Genomic DNA, 21,983 nt, shown 5'->3' on the forward strand with positions numbered 1-21,983 from the left:
CAAATCTGTATTAGCAGTCCTTTGGCTAACGTTCATTTTCGTCCATTTATAGACTTAAGCTCCCCGGGCAAAGAAGTCTCTCTGGACTCGCGGCATTTGAAAGATATAGAATCTCATTACGATAGATAAATGGATGGATGGATGGATGGATGGATGGATGGATAGAGATATAAAATATATAATATTTGCTGGCAGATGTCTCCAAATACTTACAGTCCTGCAGCAATGCATTCCAGTATCAAAGGTTTTCCTAACAAGGCCACGTAGGTTTTGCGTGTGGTCTCTGGCACAATTAAAATTGGTTTCTGGTATGAGAAAGTGTTAGCTGTGGAAGAGAGAGAAGAAAAGAGTTAGTCCAGTGGTACCCAATGTGGGGGCCCTGCCCCACGGGGAGGGGGCAATTTGATTTTTAATGGGGGCAATTGGAACCTTGTTTAAATCATGTTAATGGCTTTTTAGGCTTCTTCTGCATGAGTAGGAGTTCACCTTTTGAGTAGTAAGAATTATATGTCAGGGGTAGGGAGGGGATCTCAGGATTTTAGAAATCATTAAAAATCACCCCACGAACAAACCAGAAGTGTGTTTTTCCAAATTTCCGGTTTGTCCAATGGGTGATATTTTTTTTTGCCTCCAAGGTTTCAGGGAAGCTTCCCTGCAGCATCTGGAAGGTGAAATGACCTTTCCCAAGGCAGTGGTCAGCGCACGCATGCGTGCTGGAGCTGACACATGGCAACACCTTGTGTGCCCTTTGATATGGCTCTGTGTGCCACCTGTGGCGCGGATGCCATAGGTTTGCCATCATGGGCAAACGCTGGCCCGTCAGCCTAGCCAACAAAGTTGCAGGATGTTTAGCTTTCGACTGACTTCATATTCTGATTATCTTCATATTTTGAGGGTAAAGAATGTATTATTGGCTGCACTAACTTAAAGGCAGTTTGACACATACTCATTCATAAAGCTGCCTTCAACTTTCCAAGCTTTCCAAGTGAGGTTATGACCCAGCCTGCCTGCCCTCCTTCTTTCCTTCTTTCCTTCCTTCCTTCTTTCCTTCCTTCCTTCCTTCATTAAATTTATATTATTATTATTATTATTTATTGGATTTGTATGCCGCCCCTCTCCGCAGACTCGGGGTGGCTAACAACAGCGGTAAAACAGTACAACAAAATCCAACACTAAAAAAGCAGCTAAAAACCCATTATATAAAAACCAATCATACATACAAACCATACCATACATAAAATTGTGAAGGCCTAGGGGGAAAGTGTATCTTAGTTCCCCCATGCCTGGCGGCAGAGGTGGGTTTTAAGCAGCTTACAAAAGGCAAGGAGGGTGGGGGCAATTCTAATCTCTGGGGGGAGTTGGTTCCAGAGGGTCGGGGCCACCACAGAGAAGGCTCTTCCTCTGGGTCCCACCAAGCGACATTGTTTGGTTGACGGGACCCGGAGAAGACCCACTCTGTGGGACCTAACTGGTCGCTGGGATTCGTGCGGCAGAAGGCGGTCCCTGAGATATTCTGGCCCGGTGCCATGAAGGGCTTTATAGGTCATAACCAATACTTTGAATTGTGACTGGAAACTGATCGGCAACCAATGCAGACTGCGGAGTGTTGGAGTAACATGGGCATATTTGGGAAAGCCCATGATTGCTCTCGCAGCTGCATTCTGCACGATCTGAAGTTTCCGAACACTTTTCAAAGGTAGCCCCATGTATATGCTGCCTATCTCACTCTGAGAAGCAACTTTAGCAATTCCCTTGGATATTTCTTCCTCTTTAATTTCCAGAACAGCTTGATGATGTATACTAGGCAGTAAGAGACCAGCTGAAAGTTCCCTCAATGAGATCTGTGATCAGGAAGACTTGAATTTAGTGTCACCAATTTTATTCATCAGCTTCTTGTCTCGGTCATTGCTAGGAACATACAAAAGGGTCCTACACATCACTTCTCTAAGTCTTCATCTTTGGTGTAGTTTCTTGCTATCTGGGGTAAATCCTTTAGTTGCTGAGCAATTATGTAATGATAATAAATGATACATCATATTCTTCCATAATTCACTGCAATAAAGCTTTTCTCAGAGTTTTAATCTTTGCATGAATATACTTCTCAATTTTCATAATTTCATCACTGGTTATTTCACAAACCCTGTCTCCTCTTCTTTGATTCACTTAACTCTAAGCTCCCTAAGGGAGCAATAGATTTTTGCTGCGAAACATTAAAGGCAGTTTCTCAAGTTTAAAAAAGAAAAAAACCCAACATTCTACCTTATTCCACATTGATTGGATGCATTCTGACTAATGTGTCCTTCCGGAAGATAATGCAGGACACAGAATAGAATTGAAAGACAGTCTTTCAATTAAGGAAGTCAGATTTGGGTTCAATGTTATATAAACATTCCAAATGGCAAGAGCTATTTGCCAGAAGAATTTTCCTTTGTGGATGTGTTCAGTCAGAAGTTGGGCAGCTATTAAGCTGGGATTTTTTCATTTGGGTGCCAACATTGATCAGTGAACCAACAGCCAAGATCAGGGGTCAGCAACTTGTAGCTCCGGAGCCACATGTGGCCCTTTGCTGCAGCTCCCTGCCAAATTGGTAAAAACATTTTGCAGTTCAGTGACAACGGAAAGGCGTAAGGGCCTGCAGAAACCCAGCAGTGGATTTAAACCTTGCACAGGGGACTTTTGCTGCCCAAAGGACACTTTTCAATCAATGCCACTGGTAACACTGCTCCGCTGGAGGAGTAAAGAAGCTCAGGGCAGCAGGAAAAGGGGGCTGGCTCCATTGAACCTTGCATGCCCATCCCAGGTGTCAGACTCAGAGAAAGCCAGAACGCCCTCACCAAAAATGCTGGCCCATCAGCCAGTCAACCCACCAGCCCTACACACCTTTGCTGCATTTTGGCCGGGCCCAGTCACTCGCTTGAGGAGGTTCGCCCATCCCCACCACAACTGCCTAGGCCAGGGGTAGGCAAAGTTGGCTCTTCTATGACTTGTGGACTTCAACTCCCAGAATTCCTGAGAGAATCATGCTAGCTCAGGAATTCTGGGAGTTGAAGTCCACATGTCATAGAAGAGCCAACTTTGCCTACCCCTGGCCTAAGTGGTCGCATGAGGAGAAGGAGGAGGGTCATCTTTGGGGAAGCCTCCGTCATGCTTGCACTCGGCCCTCAGCCAGCCTGGATTTCCAAAAAGAAAAAGAGAAATGAAGAACCTCAAGGAGAGCTCTCTGGGTCGGCCCAGCCTCAGCTTTCCGAGTGAGTGAGAAGAGACATAGAGAAAGAGAGAGAAAGAGAGAGGGAGGGAGGGAAAGAGGAGAGAGAGAGAGGGAGGGAGAGAAAGAGAGGGAGGGAGAAAGAAAGAGACAGACAGAGAGAAAGAGAGAGAAAAAGAGGCAGCGAGAGAAAGGAAAAGAGAGAGGGAAAGGAGAGGGGAGAGAGGAAGAGAGGGAGGGAGAAAGATGGAGAGAAAAAAGAGAGAGAGAGAGAGAGAGTGGGAGGGAGGTGGGAGAAAGATACAGAGACAGAAAGACAGGCAGAGAAAGAGACAGACAGACAGACACAGAAAAAGGTGAACACAGCATACCTGAGGCTGGGTGTGGCAAGAAGTGGCTGGGAGGGGAGGGGTGAGGCGGGCCCTGGCAGGCGGAGCAAATAATTTAATGACCAGCTGAGTAAGCGTGGCTGGGGGCGGTGGTCATGTGACCGGGCGGGACTGAGTGACGTCGAGTTGGTCATGCCCATCCAGTCACACTAGTTGTTACGTTATTGGCTCCCGGTGTTTTCTTTTCTGTGGGGAACAGATCCAAATGGCTCTTGGAGTGTTTAAGATTGCAGACCCCTGGCCTAGATGAGCGCTTCCAGTTTTACGATTCACTGAATAGCAGCACTGTGCAATGCTGGCCATAAGATACCAAGTTAGAAACATCAAAGGACAATATTGGGAACAAAGCACTGCAGCATTCCTCAATGTGTTGTCTATTAGATGCTTAGGCTTTAATTTCCATGGAAACCCAACACATCTGGAGGGCAACTGGTTAGGTAAATCTAAAATACTAAATCTGAGACAAATGACTGGTAAAAAAATCCATGGATGGAGTCTAATGAAGATTTCAGGCAAGAACTTCACAATTCACATGTTAAGGCTATAAATTAAGCTGGGTGGGCAGAAGATCAGGATAAAAAAAATGTGGTCAATATCTTCCTGCAATCGCCAGCTACTTCCTCACTCCACCACCCGGAACACCTCAACATAGAGTGTCCTGGAAGACTTACTTGGGATGACTTTTAGTTCAATGGGTTCTTTCTGGATAATGAGTCGGGGGCCTTGGAAATGGGCATTGCAGATATAGTCAGGTTGACTATCCTTCATCTGTACATTGGCAAAGTAGAGGTTTCCATCCTGCCCAACAGTGACACGTTCATCTTGGGCAATGTGCTCAATCTCTGCAGAAAGAGAGATGGGAAGGAGAGGCAAATGAGACACAGCAAAGCGGAAAGAGTTATCATAAGACAGGCAAATGGGTGGTCACAATAGAGAAACTCCATTCTTTTCTGTTTTTCAAAAGGGGATTTGACTTCTAAAACAGGTTCCAAACACTTGGGACTAAGCAGAGTGTAAGTTAATCCCTGCAAGTGGAGGATTGGACCCACATTCTCTCCAGTCAAACCTTCTCTGCCCAACAAGACCAGGTCTCCTACAAGTTTATAGAAAGCCTTTCCTCTCTCTCGCTTTCCCACATGTTCTCAGACTATTACGCAAGTTGGCATGTAATATATTCTGAAAGGATCCAGCAGCCAGTTCAAAGCAAAACACCATACGTAGTGCATTTATCTGATTCTTTATCTTTAATCAGATTATCTTTAATCAGATTTAATCTTTAATCAGATTATAAGAGTACAACATCTTTCCTGAATGACATGATCAAAGAATTACCTGGGAATCATGTTTTTGCAAAACGTGTGTGCCAATATTTCCACCCTTCCATCTTCATCTACCTTCACTTACCCATTTACCACCCCTATCCATCAAACGCTTCTAGATTCCTTCTCTTCCACCCCTTGATCCAAAGCACATGGCTTACTGCCAGCTCTTCTGATTCTTTGGGAAAAGTAATCAGTCCATGTGTTGTGATCTGTCAGAATCAAATTCACAGGCTTTAGAAAAGACAGTTTCTAATACTCACTGCTGTTGAGCCAGTAGATTTTAGGCGGATCGGCACTGGTGGGTGGGTTACAGGGTAAGACTGTGTGGGTCCCTTCTTCTGCTGTGATGGGTGCCACCTCCTCCTTTGGCCACTGCGGGGCATCTGGAAGGCAATGAAACAGGAATGGAAGCAATTAGTGAAGTGGGGGGGGGGTGGAATTATTACGGAGGGGGGAAAAGACAACTGCACACGGAGAGGAATTGGCTTGCATAGTCCTCTGGGCTAGGTTTTTAATATATCCAGTTATTCACTGTGCCTTGGGGAAAAATGTATTTTAACAGGTTTTTGATCATTACTCACTGAGAGTGGAGATGCTTTGCCATACTCAGCCAATTAAAGCTGAGAGAGTTTACCAACCCATCTGCTTGTCTCGGAGAACTAGCAGTCATTTATACACTCTCGTTGAGATCCGACCTGAACCAAGGACTGAAATCTTTATTAATACGACATCCTTTATTAATACGACACCCTAGCATTCTAGCAATAGCAATAGCATTTAGACTTATATTTATTTATTTATTGAGAGCCGGGGTGGTGCAGCAAGTAGAGTGCTGTACTGCAGGCCACTGAAGCTGACTATAGATTTGTAGGTCAGCGGTTCAAATCTCATCACCGGCTCAAAGTTGACTCAGGCTTCCATCCTTCCGAGGTGGGTAAAATGAGGACCTGGATTGTGGGGACAATAGGCTGGCTCAGTTAAAAAGTGCTATTGCTAACATGTTGTAAGCCATCCTGAGTCTAAGGAGAAGGGCGACACAAAAATGAAATTAATTAATTAATTAATTTGTGTGCTGCCCCTCTCCGAGGACTTGGGGCAACTCACAATATATCAAAACAATATACAATATACATATCTAAAAAATCCAATTAATGTAGCTAAAAAACTTTAAAAATTCTAATAACATTTAAAATCATTTATTCCCATTCACACAGCAAGACATACTACAATTATCGGCCAGGGGGCTAGAGTCTAATGGCCCCAAGCCTGGTGGTACAGATAGGTCTTTAAACTTTTACAGAAGGCGAAGAGAGTGGGGGCAATGCGAATCTCTGGGAGGAGCCGATTCCAGGGGGCTGGGCCCCCCACAGAGAAGGCTCTTCTCCTAGGTCCCGCCAAATGACATTGTCTAGTTGGCGGGACCTGGAGAAGGCCGGCTCTGTGGGACCTAACCGGTTGCTGGGACTCTTACCATATATACCAACTATCTACCACTTCACAGCACTTTATAGCCCTCTCTAAGCAGGTTTCAGAGAGTAAGCATATTGCCCCCAACAGTCTGGGTCCTCATTTTACCGACCTTGCAAGGATGGAAGGCTGAGTCAACCTTAAACCTACTGAGATTCAATCTGCCAAACTGCAGCCGGTGATCAGCAGAAGTAGCTTGCAATACTGCACTCTAACCACTGCACCACCGAGGCTCTTTCGGTGATTCTTATTATTTTTATTATTATTAACATGATACTAGTAAAAGAGAAACATTAGGACAGGGGACGGAAGGCACTCTGGTGCACTTATGCATGCCCCTTAATAATAGCAGGCAGGTTTATTTTGAGAACTTCAGCCAAGATGAAGAATAAAGGACCAGGGCAATTTTGGAACAAAGAGAACACCTTCTTAAACCATCACTACTAGCGCTGAAAAAATATATCCCTTTTTTTGAAATCAGTGGGTATCTCCTTTTCCTGTAGTCCCTCCAGCTTTTAAATCTTTCCTTCTTCCTTGACAGACGTGCAGAAAGCAAGGCTGAGCGGGAGAGAAAGGAGGCGAGAGGCGGAGGGGCTGGCAATTACATCACATGACACGATGCTACCATGACAACGGTATCCATGGGAACAAGAGCAACCGGCTGCACTCCAGGGAGTCCAGGCAGGTAAAAAAGGGGAAAGACCCAGGCATAGACATTTGCGGGAGGGAGAAATGTATTTCTAAACAATTGGAGGGTATATTTGTGTACGGACACCTTACGCTGCCTCATCGGGGCTCCTGAAATAAGCTTCGTTGGCAAAGCCACAATGAGAAACATTTGTGTGTGGATGGGTTGTGCAGATGGGTGTGTGCAAGTGATGCAGAGCTGGAGGAAGGCAGGGAACTGGTGGGCACACTTATAGAAGAGGGAGGGGGAAAGGCAGGGAGGTACTCACTCTCAACAATGATGCGGCTCTCAGAACTCACGGCTGTGCCCAATATGTTGCTGGCATAACAGCGATACAGCCCGTTGAACCTAGTTGGCACGTTCCCATTGTTTGCGTGGATGATCAGAGTCCCCGAATTTTCCAACTGTTTTATCCCTCGCACCTGTTCTGGATCAAACTGCTCCCCATCCTTGGTCCAGCGGTACCTACCAAAAGGAAAACACATGACAAAGGGGAGAAGGAGACGGAGAAGATGCAATCTTCGTATGGAGTTCCTGTGCTATTTTTTTAATAACCTTTGACTGGCAGGTTGATCTATGTTCTGTATCTATAAATAACCTTGGTTTTCAGTCTGCACTGATTAAGGTGTGTGTGACTGGAGAGGTGGCGGGGGAAATGTATGGTCCAGGGATATAAAAGCAGGCAAACAATCATCCCTCTGACACACACAAGAACTGGGGTAAGGGAGAGAGAAATCAATTAGGAGAGGAGCAGAGGTCCAAGTAAGGTCAGGGACATTTCCAACATAGGAGGGAATAATGGAGATATTAAGAACAGAGCAGAATTTAGGAGCATTGTGCGCTGTGAAGAGCCCAATATCAATACTGGAAAGCCATTCCAGCAGGGCTGTGTATATATAGGAGATAAATACTATTTTTAGATTGATATGTCTTGAATCAAAATTGGGATTTAGACTTGAAACAGAGGAAGGCTATAACTGAAAAAAATGGAATTTATGTAGATTTGCTCCTAGCAGAATTATCATGTCTTGTATTATTAAAGCTGTATAGTATCTTTTAAAATCCAGTTTGGTCTAGTGTTTAAGGAAGTAGGCTAGAAAGAAACCATGAGAGCCTGAGTTCTAGCCATGCCTGACGTCAGCTGGGTGACCACAGGCCAGTCACTTTCTCTCAGCCCTTGAAATGGGGGCAAGGGCAAACCACTCCTGAAGAAAACCTTGACAAGAAAACTGTGGGGCCTATTCCAGACAATTGTAAGGACTCAATATTGAGTTGAAGGTGGGGGGAAGTGTGCCAGGTAATTTTTTTGTTGTTCCCAATATTCTTTCTCTACATATATTATCTCTATTACGTCTTTCCAAGGAAATCAGTATTCTTAGCCCAATATAAGATGAGTGAGGTTGACATTACACATCCAAATACTCTTACACATGGAGAAAATTATAAAGAATCTACGATTACCTAGTCCATCTCAGTCACAGAAAATCACTGGAGAATTTTAGGTCAATCAGTCTCTCTGAGGCAAGCTACCTCATTTGATTGATTGATTGATTGATTGATTGATTGATTGATTACGTGCCATCAAGTCAGTGCTGAGCCTTAGTGACAACGTAGATTCTTCCCTCCCCCATCCCCAAGATAATCTGTCCCTAATTTGGTTCTTCAGATCATCCAACAGTGCAGTCATTGCCACTGTAGTTGAGTTCATCCACCTTGCTACTGGTCATCCTCTTCTCTTTTCTCCCACCTTTCCTAGCATCATCAAACCCCAAGTTGGGGATGTCTTTCCAACAATAACATTTTTCAGTATCAGCATGTAAAGGGCCTCTGTTTCTAAAAAAAAAAAAAGTATCTCCAGGCCAAACTATATTGACTCAGGAGATAAATGATTAGATCTTCTGATGCCTTTTTCTTCGTGGTTGAAGGGGAGGAGAGGACGGAAGGAGATGTTAAATTAAATTATGGCCACAGCACTAGGGAATGGTAGCTAATTGTTTTTATCCAAACTATGGCCCCAACCCAACTCCCCCCCTCCAAAATAAAGCTGCTGATATTACAGTCCCTGCCTTGGGAAAAAAAGAGAACCAGAGAAATTAAGAGAGCCAGAAAAATTGCTTAAGAAAAAACAGTTAACAGAAATGTGTCTATTTTTTAACAATTAAAAGCAAAGAAATATATTATTTGGTCTTTAGCTCTCGGAGATATGGACAGAACTATCCTAAAATCCTAAGGATGACATTCCCACTAAATGTTTTCTATTTGGGATGGAACTGGGCTAAGGGGGACAATATTGAAGCTTGTCCATACTCACGTCACTGAGGGATTTCCTGTAGCCTCCCATTTCAGGATAATCTCATCAGTGGGATATAAAACAATCTCCTTGTCTGGTTGTGTTGTGAATTCAGGTGGTTGTTGTACTAAGAAACAGAAAAGTGGGACATAAAATGAGCAATCCAAAAACCCACCACATAAAGGACCATTGGTCCAATATTTTGAAGACCTCACCCTACCCAAGAATAATGTGATAGCTTCACGCTGCAGAGAGAGTATAAAATTATAGCAATGTGCTATTCATATCATCAAAGCAATCACAGTTTGCCTTCTTCTCTCTCATCCCAGCCCAATCACCATTATCATCACCATCACCCATTTTCATGGAAGACTCACAATTTGTCCGGTCAACTGCGTCAGCAAGAACAAAAAAGAGAGAGAGAAAGAAGTGCTTATTATTATTATTATTATTATTATTATCATCATTCCACCATAGCTGTGCCTTAAGAAAACTATAAGCATGCAGTTTGTGAGAGCAAGACCGAAAGGAAGAAAAATGCATAGCCACAACATGATCAGTCAAAGGAGCACACTTTTTGGTAGGAAGTACAAGGGGGCAAGACACAGCCCATATGCGTGATGATCAGGCAGAAGTGACAGGGAAAGCCAGCTGGATGTCAACATGCCATATTCAGTGAATGAGACAGTTGTGTTCCTCTGCACCATTAGAGAATTCAAAGCAAGGCAATGTGAAAACAGTACAGTGATACCTTGTCTTACAAACTTAATTGGTTCTGGGACGAGGTTCTTAAGGTGAAAAGTTTGTAAGATGAAACAATGTTTCCCATAGGAATCAATGGAAAAGCGATTAATGTGTGCAAGCCCAAAATTCACCTCTTTTGCCATCCGAATCGCCCGTTTTTGTGCTGCTGGGATTCCCCTGAGGTTCCCCTCCATGGGAAACCCCACCTCCGGACTTCTGTGTTTTTGCGATGCTGCAGGGGAATCCCAGCCTCGCAAAAATGAGCACTTCACTGGCAACGGAAATTCGGTGGTGGGGTTTCCCAGCGAAGGGAGCATCGGTGAAATCGCAGCATTGAAAGTAGAAAAATCACTTTCTCTACCCTTTGTGTAATCTAGATGCCGCTGGCAAGCAAGAGATGATTGACCAATGGTTGGTGGTGCTGTGCTCAACTTCCAGTGTGAAAAAAATGTGTGTTTTTGTTACTGTTGATAGGAAGGTTAATTTTGCTTGCCTCGTTGGTTTATTTCCTTTTCTTTTTTTCATTAGTAAGAGATCTTGAAAGAAGCAAATTTTGAGATGGGGGAAACTAGACTTTTACCGCCTATGTGCTTCTCCCATCTCCTCTCTTTTAATACAGATTTATCAGGTGTTTTTTATGTTGTTAAGTGAGATACTTATTAATTGAGTTTTATCCCATTTTACGACTTTTGTTGCCACCGTTGTTAAGTGAATCACTGCAGTTGTTAAGTTAGTAACCTTGTTAAGTGAATCTGGCTTTGCCATTGACGTTGCTTGTCAGAAGATCACATGACACTGCACCTGTCTGTCATTAATATGAATCAGTTGCCAAACATCTGAATTTTGATCACATGACCCTGGGGAGTCTGCAAAGATTGTAATTGGTCACATGTCACATTTTTCAGAGCTGTTGTAACTTTGAACGGTGACTAAATGAACTGTTGTAAATCGAAGACTACCTATAGATGATAGTGTACTGTATGTTTTATAACATATAATACAATTTTGAGGCTTTGCAGTGTTATGCTGTAGCACAGACCAAAAATGTAAAGTGAAAATACAATAATAGTATACAATATATGGACATGTTTTTAAAAGGAATGGACATTTAGAACTCCACAAATTTATATTTATATGTAAGTAATGTTCTAATACAGGTTGTTCCATCCCCACAGAAAGTACTATCGCAAGTATGCTAAGTTTAGAGCAAAGACATTTTATATTTGGGATGCCCGTTTCAAACTGATACAGCTCCTGGTGAGATTGGATTGGAATAATATTCAGTTAGCCCACTTCAGATTCAAAATATTTTATACTTGAAACATTATTCACACTTACACAAACAAACACACACACATGCATAAACACACAATTACCAAAATAAATAATGGGACAATTATCCTAAAAATACTTTTAATTAAGTCAGTGAATGAATTCAACTTAGCATTATCTACATTGGCTATCAGTAAATCTTCCGGATATTAAGGCATAACTAGGTGATGTCAAGATCTGAATACAGGTTATTGTGTATGCAAAGCATGTGTGCTTTGTTATAAAACCACAGTCTTATCTATCTTCTTTATTTCACTGGTCAATCAGCACCATGAGACAGTGCATTTTACATTAAGTGCAGCATTTTCATTCAATTCCCTATAAGAAAAGTTGCCTGACATTTCTAGGGACAATGAACAGGGCCATCGGAATTGCAGGTAGCTAGCTGGTTGTGTACTGTGCAGGAGTGCCAGTGGACTGGGGAGGAAAGAGTGCTGAAATACCATCCTGAGCATCAGTGACAATGCTTGAAAACAGCAGGTGAAGTTTTCACAGCAGGGAAATAAACACCATTGCTTATGAATTTTTGCAGATCACAATGCCCTTGCCTGAGGGTCTTATTGTGGGTAGGCTATGTGTGGAAAGACATTTCCTATGCCAATGTCTTTTCACTTCCTTACAGATCAAACGTGTCATGGAGAAGGCCAAACATTCAGCTAGCCTCCTCAACCCCCTTAATTTAACAAGCCGAATTGATTCTTATAGGAAGTGTTGTGTTTGGTTGAGTCAGCGACAGGTTGGAAGAGAGCTCCGATCCAATTAGCAGAGGGAAAGGGTCCCCGGGGATCTCCTTGCCTACTCATCCAGACAGAAGGGGAGAGGAGAAGAGCAAGACACACAAACACAGAAGAAGGGCGGGGTGGTGGAGGAATGGGATAATAATAAAGAACCGAAATAGAAAGGTGAATTTTTATGAGCTTATCGGAGGGAGAATTCATATCCGCCGTTATCACTGCTGCAAATTAAGATTTGCAAATCATTAACCTGATTCCAGAGGCCTGCTGAAGACCAAAGCAAGACTCGTAGCTCTTCAAAAAAATAAAAATGGGAAATGGAAGAAAGTTCTTGAATTTATTAGGGAATCAATCATTATTTAGAAAATACAAGTGATTTTGATTTGATTTCTAAACAGTCTGGAGAATGGACCTCAAATTTACAGTATATTAATAGATACAATATAATTCACCAGTCTTTTTGGAAATCAAATCAATGAATATTAATAAGAATCAATAGCTAAAATAAGAAATCTATTCACTTGGGGGGGAGTAATTTGCAGACAATTTATGAAAGAAAAAAAAAAGGCTATTACACTATAATTTATAGTGAGTCATACGTCTCACTATATACTGTACTACACTATACTACTACAGTATTTCTAATAAATAGGATTATGCCGTATATGAATTGAATTAGAGTCTGCCTATTTCTAAACTGTGTGTGTCTGTAACCAATAACGGTACTAAGAGACCCACAAATAATTCATTTTATAAGCTAAAATAAAAAGCTGCTGTCTCTTTCCCTCCTCAACTGGTCTTAGGAACATAAAAACATAGAAGATTGACAGCAGAAAAAGACCTCATGGTCTATCTAGTCTGCCCTTATACTATTTCCTGTATTTTATCTTAGGATGGATATATGTCTATCCCAAGCATGCTTAAATTCAGTTACTGTGGATTTACCAACCACATCTGCTGGAAGTTTGTTCCAAGCATCTACTACTTTTAGTAAAATAATATTTTCTCGCGTTGCTTCTGATCTTTCCCCCAATCGCTCAGATCTGGATTGGTCTTGACTCCAATTGGAATGCAGAGTCGGCTGACAATGAGTCAGTTGAGGTGACAGGGACTCATCTTGGTCCACCTGTTTGGAGTGAGTTTGACCTGGTGACACCTAATGAAGTGGACAAGGCCATTGGAGCTGTGTGTTCCATCACCTGTTTGCTGGACCCGTGTCCCTCCTGGCTGGTCTCGGCTAGCAGGGAGGTGACACGGAGCTGGGTCCAGGAGATTACCAACGCTTCTTTGAGGGAGGCATCATTTCTGGCTCCATACAAGGAGGCACTCGTGCGCCCCCTCCTCAAGAAGCATTCCCTGGACCCAGCCATATTTAACAGCTATCGTCCTGTCTCCAACCTTCCCTTTATGTGGAAGGTTGTTGAGAAGGTGGTATCACTCCAGCTCCAATGGTCCTTGGAAGAAGCCGATTATCTAGGCCCTCGGCAGTCATGATTCAGACCCAGCTACAGCACGGAAACTGCTTTGGTCTCACTGATGGATGATCTCTGGCGTGCCTGGGACAGGAGTTTATCCTCTGTCCTGGTGCTTCTTGACTTCTCAGTGGCTTTCAATACCATCGATCATGGTATCCTTCTGCGCCGACTGGAGGGGTTGGGAGCGGGAGGCACAGTTTTACGGTGGTTCTCCTCCTACCTCTCTAGTTGGTCACAATTGGTGTTAGTGGGGGTCACAGACCGACTCCTAGGTCCCTACCTTGTGGAGTTCCTCAGGGGTTGGTCCTCTCCCCCCCTGCTGTTTAATATCTACATGAAACCGCTGGGTGAGATCATCCAGGGGTGAGTTACCATCAGTACGCTGATGATACTCAGCTGTACATTTCCACCCCGTGTTCACTCAGTGAAGCAGTGGAAGTGATGTGCCAGTATCTGGAGGCTGTCAGGGTCTGGATGGGTGCCAACAGGCTCAAGGTCAATCCAGACAAGACGGAGTGGCTGTGGGTACTGCCTCCCAAGGACATGTCCATCTGTCCGTCCATTACCCTGGGGGGGGGAATTACTGCCCCCCTTAGAGAGGGTCCACAACTTGGGCATCCTCCTCGATCCACAGCTGATCTTAGAACACCATCTTTCAGCTGTGGCAAGGGGGGCATTTGCCCAGGTTCGCCTGGTGTATCAGTTGCGGCACTATTTGGACAGGGAGTCTTTGCTCACGGTCACTCATGCCCTTATCACCTTGAGGTTCAACTACTGCAATGCTCTCTACATGGGGCTGCCTTTGAAAAGTGTTCGGAAACTTCAAATTGTCCAAAATGCAGCTGCACGAGCGGTATTGAGCCTTCTGAGGCATGCCCATATATCAAGATCACTCCGCGAATTGCACTGGCTGCCGATTGGTTTCCAGACACAATTCAAAGTGTTGGTTATAACCTATAAAGCCCTACATGGCATAGGACCAGATTATCTCCGAGACCGCCTTCTGCCGCATGAATCCCAGCGTCCGGTGAGGTCCCACAGAGTTGGCCTTCTCAGGGTCCCGTCAACCAGACAATTATTATTATTATTTATTAAATTTGTACGCCGCCCCTCTCCGTAGACTGGCAGGGCTTAGGGAAAAAGCCTTCTCTGTGGGGGCTCCCAGTCCTCTGGAACCAGCTCCCCCAGAGATTCGCACTGACCCCACCTTCCTTGCTTTCCGAAAAAGTTTGAAAACTCAACTTTGCTGCCAGGCCTGGGGTCATTAGATCTCCCCCCCCCCCCGACCAATGAATGTGTTTAGAATAAATTATTGAGTGAGTGAATGCTAATTGAATGTTTTAATTTTTAAGATGTTTTTTAAAGTCTTTTAATTATTATTAATTGGATCAAATTGTTTTATTATGTATTTTTTGTTTGTTGTGAGCTGCCCCGAGTTCCACGGAGAGGGGCGTCATACAAATCCAATAAATAAATAAATAAATAAATAAATGAATGAATGAATAAACAAACAAACAAGCAAACTAACTAACTAACTAACTAACTAACTAACCTCATATTATGCCCCCTTGTTCTTGGGTTCACTTTCAGATTAAAAACACTTCCCTCCTGAACCTTATTTAACCTTTTAACATATTTAAATGTTTCGATCATGTCCCCCCTTTCCCTTCTGTCCTCCAAACTATACAGATTGAGTTCATTAAGTCTTTCCTGATACGTTTTTGATACGAGTCTTCGGAGAGGGGCGGCATACAAATCTAATAAATTATTATTATTATTATTATTTATGTTTAAGACCTTCCACCATTTTTGTAGCCCGTCTTTGGACCCGTTCAATTTTATCAATATCTTTTTGTAGGCAAGGTCTCCAGAACTAAACACAGTATTCCAAATGTAGTTTCACTAGCGCTCTAGACAGCGGGATCACAATCTCCCTCTTCCTGCTTGTTATACCTCTAGCTATGCAGCCAAGCATTCTACTGCAACTTAAGACAACTAAAACAACTGATATAACAATAGAATTATACATAATCCTGAAATTGTATTTAAATATTATGGAAATTAATCTCAATTTGGCAAATTTCTCTTTCATCCAATAGCATCATATTTTGCAATGCTTGGTTTTCTTCTGAATCCAGCACATGAATATTTTAGGATCTGAAGTATCAGTGCAGTCTTCTCCAAAACTGGTACCTTCTGGATGGCTGCAATGTCTAGGTGTTTATGGTGGATACCTATACATCTGTAACAGCACAAATCAATGTCTGAGTTCCTTCATCACAATCAAACTATAATGCAATTTGATACATTGTGTGAATGTACTATCTCTCTCTCTCTCTCTCTCTCTCTCTGTCTCTCTCTCTCTCTGTGTGTATCTCAATATCAGTATCCAGCCTTACTTGGTGATTTCATGCAAAAAGAGAACCAGGCTAGAAAGCAGGAGACTGTGAGTTCATGTCCAACTTAGCCATGAATGCCAGCTGGTTGCCTTAGAGCCATTCACTTTCTCCCAGCCCAAACCAGCTCCCAGGGCTGCTGTTCTGGGGAAAATAGGAAGAGAAAGGTCAGTGAAGGGCTGCAAAAAAATTTACTACTACACTGTGGGCATGGCTTATTTTGTGGATGTGGCTTGCCAGCCATGTGACCAGATGGGAGTGGGTTGGCAATCATGTGACTGGAGGTGGCTTAAAGGTGGCCACCTTGACGTTACTCACGTCAAGAATTTGGGTTAGAGTGCCTGGTCTCTCCTCATCTCAAAGAGATAATATTTCCCTATCTATTTACTATTACTGAACATCCAAAATACATACTATTAAATTCTATGTATATATGCCATAGATGTACATACATATTACACACAGGCACACAAAAATATACATTACTATATAAAGAGTATGTACATACACACATGCACAGCTCTTCTAAAATTATACCCATTCAACCTCATTTACTGCAATAGGAAAAACATACCCAGAGCCCAGAAGGGGGGGGAAAGAAAAATATTCAAAATTCTTCTACCAATTCTGCATATCTGGCCAAAATGTTTCTATGGTTCTGCATACCTGACCATACCCATAGGAGCCCATCACTGAGAAAGGTGTGTTGGAGTGCTTTTTGAGGGAAGAGGCTATAGCTATCATGGGTGAATTAAAATATGTGTCAGTCTCCCAGTTTTTCAGTTCATTATTTACTGAGATACAACAGCAATTTAAAATCCAGAATAGACCAGAATATCTATTTCTTATTTTAGGGTCTGTTTATTTTTTATAAAAATCATAATTTAGCCATCATATTATTTTGGTTTCCATTAATAATTGTGGATTAAAGAGTGTTTCCTCACAATTTGATTCTTGGACAATGTCAGTAGCAATTAGGATCTCAAAAAATGCAGCCATTAGTGCTTGTCACAAAACATCTACATAACAGTGATGGATGTCACCAAAATTTTGTCAACACAATGCATAAAGCCTAACATCCACATATAAAATTTCTCATATGCTCAAGTCCTCTTCTAAAACCTTATGCCAAGTAACTAGGTTTTTTTTAAAAAATCAGGCTAATACCATCAAGGAAAATGCTTTTCAGAATTCATATACTCAGCACAGAATGCCCTGACACAAAAGATCCATCAGACTGGCTTTACCTTGGTCCTTCTTAACCTGTTCAAAAACATCCTATTTATTCCATGAAACCATTGTAGGAGATTGATTTAAATCAAGGGTATGCAGCAAAATGCTTGTGGACCTGCCATTTGGCTCCTCACAGACTCTTTGGCCCATTTGATTTTTTAAAAAATATTTCTTCGATGCCACGATTATCATTCTCATGCAGCTGACTCACTACTTAGCATAATTTTTATTCAGACACGCATACGTTTCTTTTCAGACTTTCACAACCTCCAGATGGTCAGATTCCAACTGACACTGAATACAGATAAAAACCCTCCTTTTACCCATGTCTTTTTTGCATTAAATGCAAATCCAACTTTTGTGCAAGCACATCTCCTGATATCACATCTAAGAGTATGAATTATGCCTAACAGAGAAGTTGCCAAAACAGGAAGCACCAGTTTTGTTCCACGGATTTAGACAAACACACACAAAAATTAAAACACATCACGGTTCTTTTCCCCCCCATTGTTCTCCTCTGCTCTAATGTACACTTTCACTAATTGGACAGGACAGAGGAATTCATGCTTATTAGCTGTACCACCACAAGATAAAACCTTGTAAAGGGATGATGGTGTTCGTGGGAGCAGCAGTGGCTAACCTTGAATGCTCTCCCTAGCGTTAAAAGACAATACCTGCTTCCTGGTTTCTCTGTGCTGTCCTTGGTGCTGAAAACTGGTTTTTAAAAAAGCTTGTTGAGGGGAACAAACAAGAAGATTCAAAACTATCGCTGAAATCAGTATGCGAAAGACAAGAAGGTAAGATTTGTAACTCCTCCTATATTTGACAAATTATAATAAGCATAAACTCCTGTACTGGAGTGTTGTGCCGCAGCTACTATTGCAATTTGGTCCGATAAATAGATATCCGGATTTCAATTTAGAATGTGATTCATATTGTATTAAAAATATTCCGTATAACATGGATTGTCTGATTATATAGGGCAGTGATGGCAAACCTTTTTTTCCTTAGGTGCCGAAAGAGCATGTGCGGACGCCATCGCACATATGCGAGTGCCCACACCCATAACTCAATGCTTGGGGAGGGCGAAAACAGCTTCCCCGCCCCCTGGAGGCCACAAACAGCCTATTTCCGATAGGCTCGTGTTTTGCCCTCCCGGCTTCCCTGGAGCTGAGGGAGGGTAAAACACCTTCCGCCACCCCACCCCCACCTCCTGGAAGCCAAAAATGGTCTCCCAGAGCCTCCATACAAGCTAAAAATCAGTGGCCAACACACACATGCACGTTGGAGCTGAGCTAGGGCAACGGCTTATGTGCCAGCAGATATGACTCCACGTGCCACGTGGTTCGCCATCTCTGATATAGGGTAAAGAAAAAGTGGTCCTGAATGAATGTAGACTGAAATATAAAACAAAGTCTCCAGCAAGTGACAAGCACACTTAGCAGTTTTAGTCGTAGACAGAATGAAGTGTGGATTGTGAAACAAATATAAGAAGAGTAGATGTGCTTAGATAGAAAGTTATAGATGCATATAGATAGAAAGTTATAGAAGTTGATAAGATTATAAAAAGAGAGGGATAAGAATTAAAAAAAAGAAAAGACTGCATGAATCAGTGAATGAATTATAAGCAAATACAGTGATACCTCGTCTTACTAACTTAATTTGTTCCTGACCAGGTTTGTAAGATGAAAAGTCCATAAGACGAAGCAATTTTCCCCATAGGAATCAATGTAAAAGCAAATAATGCATGCAACCCCATCCCAAAGGTCACCTCTTTTGCCTTGCACTGCTGGGAAACCCCACCTCCGGACTTCCGTTGTCAGCCGAAGCGCAGGGATTCCCCTGAGGCTCCCCTCACTGGGAAACCCCACCTCTGGACTTCCATTGCCAGCCAAAGCACTGGGATTCCCTTCATTTTTGCTGGCGCTGCTTTGAATCCCAGCGAGGGGAGCCTCAGGGGACTTTTTGTACCATGAAAAGTTCGTATGAAGAGGGGTTTGTAAGACAAGGTATCACTGTATAGTATTCAAGGACAGGAAATTATGGAGTATAGTAAACGGTATTGGTGTAAACTATGTCTAGTCAGTACATATTCTGGTCTTAAACAACAATGGTTAGCCAAAATAAATAATGTAATGAGTTTATATATCTAGAAGATAAAAAGGTAACTTTCACTATTAACACTATAGATGACTCATATTCATTGTCTGTTAGAAATGTCTGTCTCCTTTTAAAAGGTATTGTGACCAATCTATCTAAGTTGTTGTTAAATATGAAATTGTTTGCATACAGCAGATATCAAAGAATGCAGAAAAAATGTTCACGGCTAGTAAGAAGTTCACCAAATGATGGCATGGTGTGTAGAACTAATGCCATAAAGCTGAGATGCAGCAGGTGGGTGCAAAAGACCCTCTTCAGTGTTGGATTTTGTGATTCCTGTTTCCCTATTTATCTTTCTTCTCTTGTCATAAATCATGGAGAACCACCCATTTGTATCAATCAACATCAATACAGTTGTAAGTCTTCAACTTACTAAGGCTACAGTTAGATCCAGAATTATTGTCATTAACAAGGAATTTGTTAAGTTAGTTATAGTTATAGTTTATTAGATTTGTATGCCGCCCCTCTCCGAAGACTTGGGGCGGCTCACAACATAATAGTGATACAATACATTACAAATTTAATAGTAAAAGTTAAATCAGTTTAAAAACATTAATACGTATTAAAATCCCTAACTATACAATCATACACATTCAACCTTAAGCGAGTCACAGCCAGTATTACAACCTTTTGGCTATGGTTTTTAAGCAAATTGTGGTAGTTGTTAAGTGAATCATGCAGTTGTCAAGCAAATCTGACTTCCTCCATAGACTTTGCTGGCTAGAAGAAGCTAGGAAGGTCGCACATGGTAATCATGTGACCCTGGAATGCTGCAACCATGGTTCATACATGCCAGTTGCCAGATGCCCAGATTTGGATTATGTCAACATAAGGATGCTGCAATGATCTCAAATGTGTGGACCAGTCTTAAGTCATATATTTCATTGTCACTCTAACTTCAAAAAAGGAATGTTGATTGATTGATTGATTGTTAAATGAATGTTGTAATTTGAGAGCTACCTCTATATCTCTCTTATTTGGGGGTGGCTGTCCTATTAGGGTGGGAGCATGAGTTGTTACCCCAAGTGGCTCTCCCCTAGATTTCTGATGATACTGCTTAGACTGAGGTGTGCAACATTATTAGAAAAGTTAATATTATAAATAATGGAAAAGACAGTGTACTACAGTTGTTGGGGAGTGGTTTCCCCGTTAACTATAGATCTCCTTGGATAGCTTTGAGCGTATCCATCTATCTATCTATCTATCTATCTATCTATCTATCTATCTATCTATCCATCCATCCATCCATCCATCCATCTCTTAGTCCAACCTTTCTCACAGAGTTGTTTTGTAATAAAATTGGTGAGACTCTTTTCTCTGTCTGTCATCTTGACCTCTTACAGAAGCAGCAGAATATTAATTCAGCCAAGACAACAGAGAAAGGTACCTTAAACACAATTTTCTGTGGCTTTGGAAAGCATTGAAAAGAAAACACTCATACACCTCCAAATCAGTCAGAATGCCTCCCACACCCTCCTGCTTGTGAAAGCTTATGTTCAAGGAGAGCTTCCACCCTTCCCATTGTAAAACACATGCAGCAGAATATCGTTGCTACTCACAGCCTTCGGGAAACTTGATGGATTCAGCTGGATCACAGAAAATCAGAACCAGTGGCCACAGCATCAGCAGACAGGCTGGTGTTGAGGCCATCTTCTTTGGCAACACAGGCCAGGCCTCCTTCCTTCACCTGGGTAGCAAGATAGCCAAGAAGGAAACAGCTGCATACAAGCCCTAATGTGACTTGTGGCTGAAAGAAAGAACAAGAGAAAGAGCATGCATTAGCAAAAAAAAAAAAAAAAAAAAGAGTGTAAATTGGTTTCCTTCCCCCTCCCAGTAAAATGGCCTTTCCCCAAGGACTGTAGTGCAGACTGCAAAATGGATCGGAGGAAAGGGAGAAAAAGCCGTGGAGCCCTGTGTTTATTTGTTTGTATCATCCTTCCGTCCAACTTGTTGGAGGAGCGTGCTGTGTGAAGTGGAGAAGCAATTAGTGAAGCATCCTTCTTTTCACAATGACTCTTAAAAGAAGGGAGCGGGGGAGAGGGTTGCAAAGAGAAACAGAAATTAGGATATCCTTAAATTAAGCACAAAGGCAAAGTGCACCCCAGTTCGGAGAATTTGCCCTGGAATGTCTTTTCGGTATGGAAGGAAAAGGGGAGGGCTTCTTTTGTTCAGGAAGAGAGAGAGAGAGAGTGGATCATAAGGAGGCAGAGTGGAGGGGGTGGGAATCTGGAGAAGGTTTTATGAGGGCGGGTGTTGAAGAGGGGGGGGGAGAAAAAAGAAAGGAGCTTTGCAAGGACTAATGGAAAAGAACCGAGGGTTGATGGATGGAAATAGCAGAGTAAGGAGAATGGGAGTGTGGAGAGAGAGAGGCAGATAAACAGAGTAATAAAATGGAGGATAAAAGAAGGGGGGGAGATTAAATTAGTTTTTGAACACCCTTTATAGACATAAAGATGGAGAGATAAGATGGATATGCAGAAGACAAACATCAAACACAGTAGATTTCAATGAAGTTCCATTTTATCAGCTCTTATTGTCAGCATGTATT

At 42.3% G+C, this 21,983-nt stretch overlaps 1 protein-coding gene across 3 annotated transcripts in view; it reads right to left on the reverse strand.

Annotated features, from left to right (window-relative positions):
• L1CAM (L1 cell adhesion molecule) overlaps positions 1-21,169 on the reverse strand; it is an 86,893-nt gene extending 65,724 nt beyond the window's left edge. For 2 of the 3 annotated variants that reach the window (XM_070741372.1, XM_070741371.1), the window contains exons 1-7: positions 20,995-21,169; positions 9,739-9,753; positions 9,383-9,488; positions 7,340-7,536; positions 5,177-5,299; positions 4,266-4,436; positions 214-325 (exon numbers count right to left, since the gene is read on the reverse strand). In XM_070741372.1, coding sequence (XP_070597473.1) covers positions 214-325; positions 4,266-4,436; positions 5,177-5,299; positions 7,340-7,536; positions 9,383-9,488; positions 9,739-9,753; positions 20,995-21,085 — 815 coding nt within the window. In that variant the 5' untranslated portion in view covers positions 21,086-21,169. The remainder of the gene's footprint in view (positions 1-213; positions 326-4,265; positions 4,437-5,176; positions 5,300-7,339; positions 7,537-9,382; positions 9,489-9,738; positions 9,754-20,994) is intronic. The other variant, XM_070741374.1, reaches the window with a different exon arrangement.
• Positions 21,170-21,983: the final 814 nt, after the last annotated feature.

Source organism: Erythrolamprus reginae, chromosome 2 (genome assembly GCF_031021105.1).
Source record: "Erythrolamprus reginae isolate rEryReg1 chromosome 2, rEryReg1.hap1, whole genome shotgun sequence".
NCBI lineage: Eukaryota > Metazoa > Chordata > Lepidosauria > Squamata > Dipsadidae > Erythrolamprus > Erythrolamprus reginae.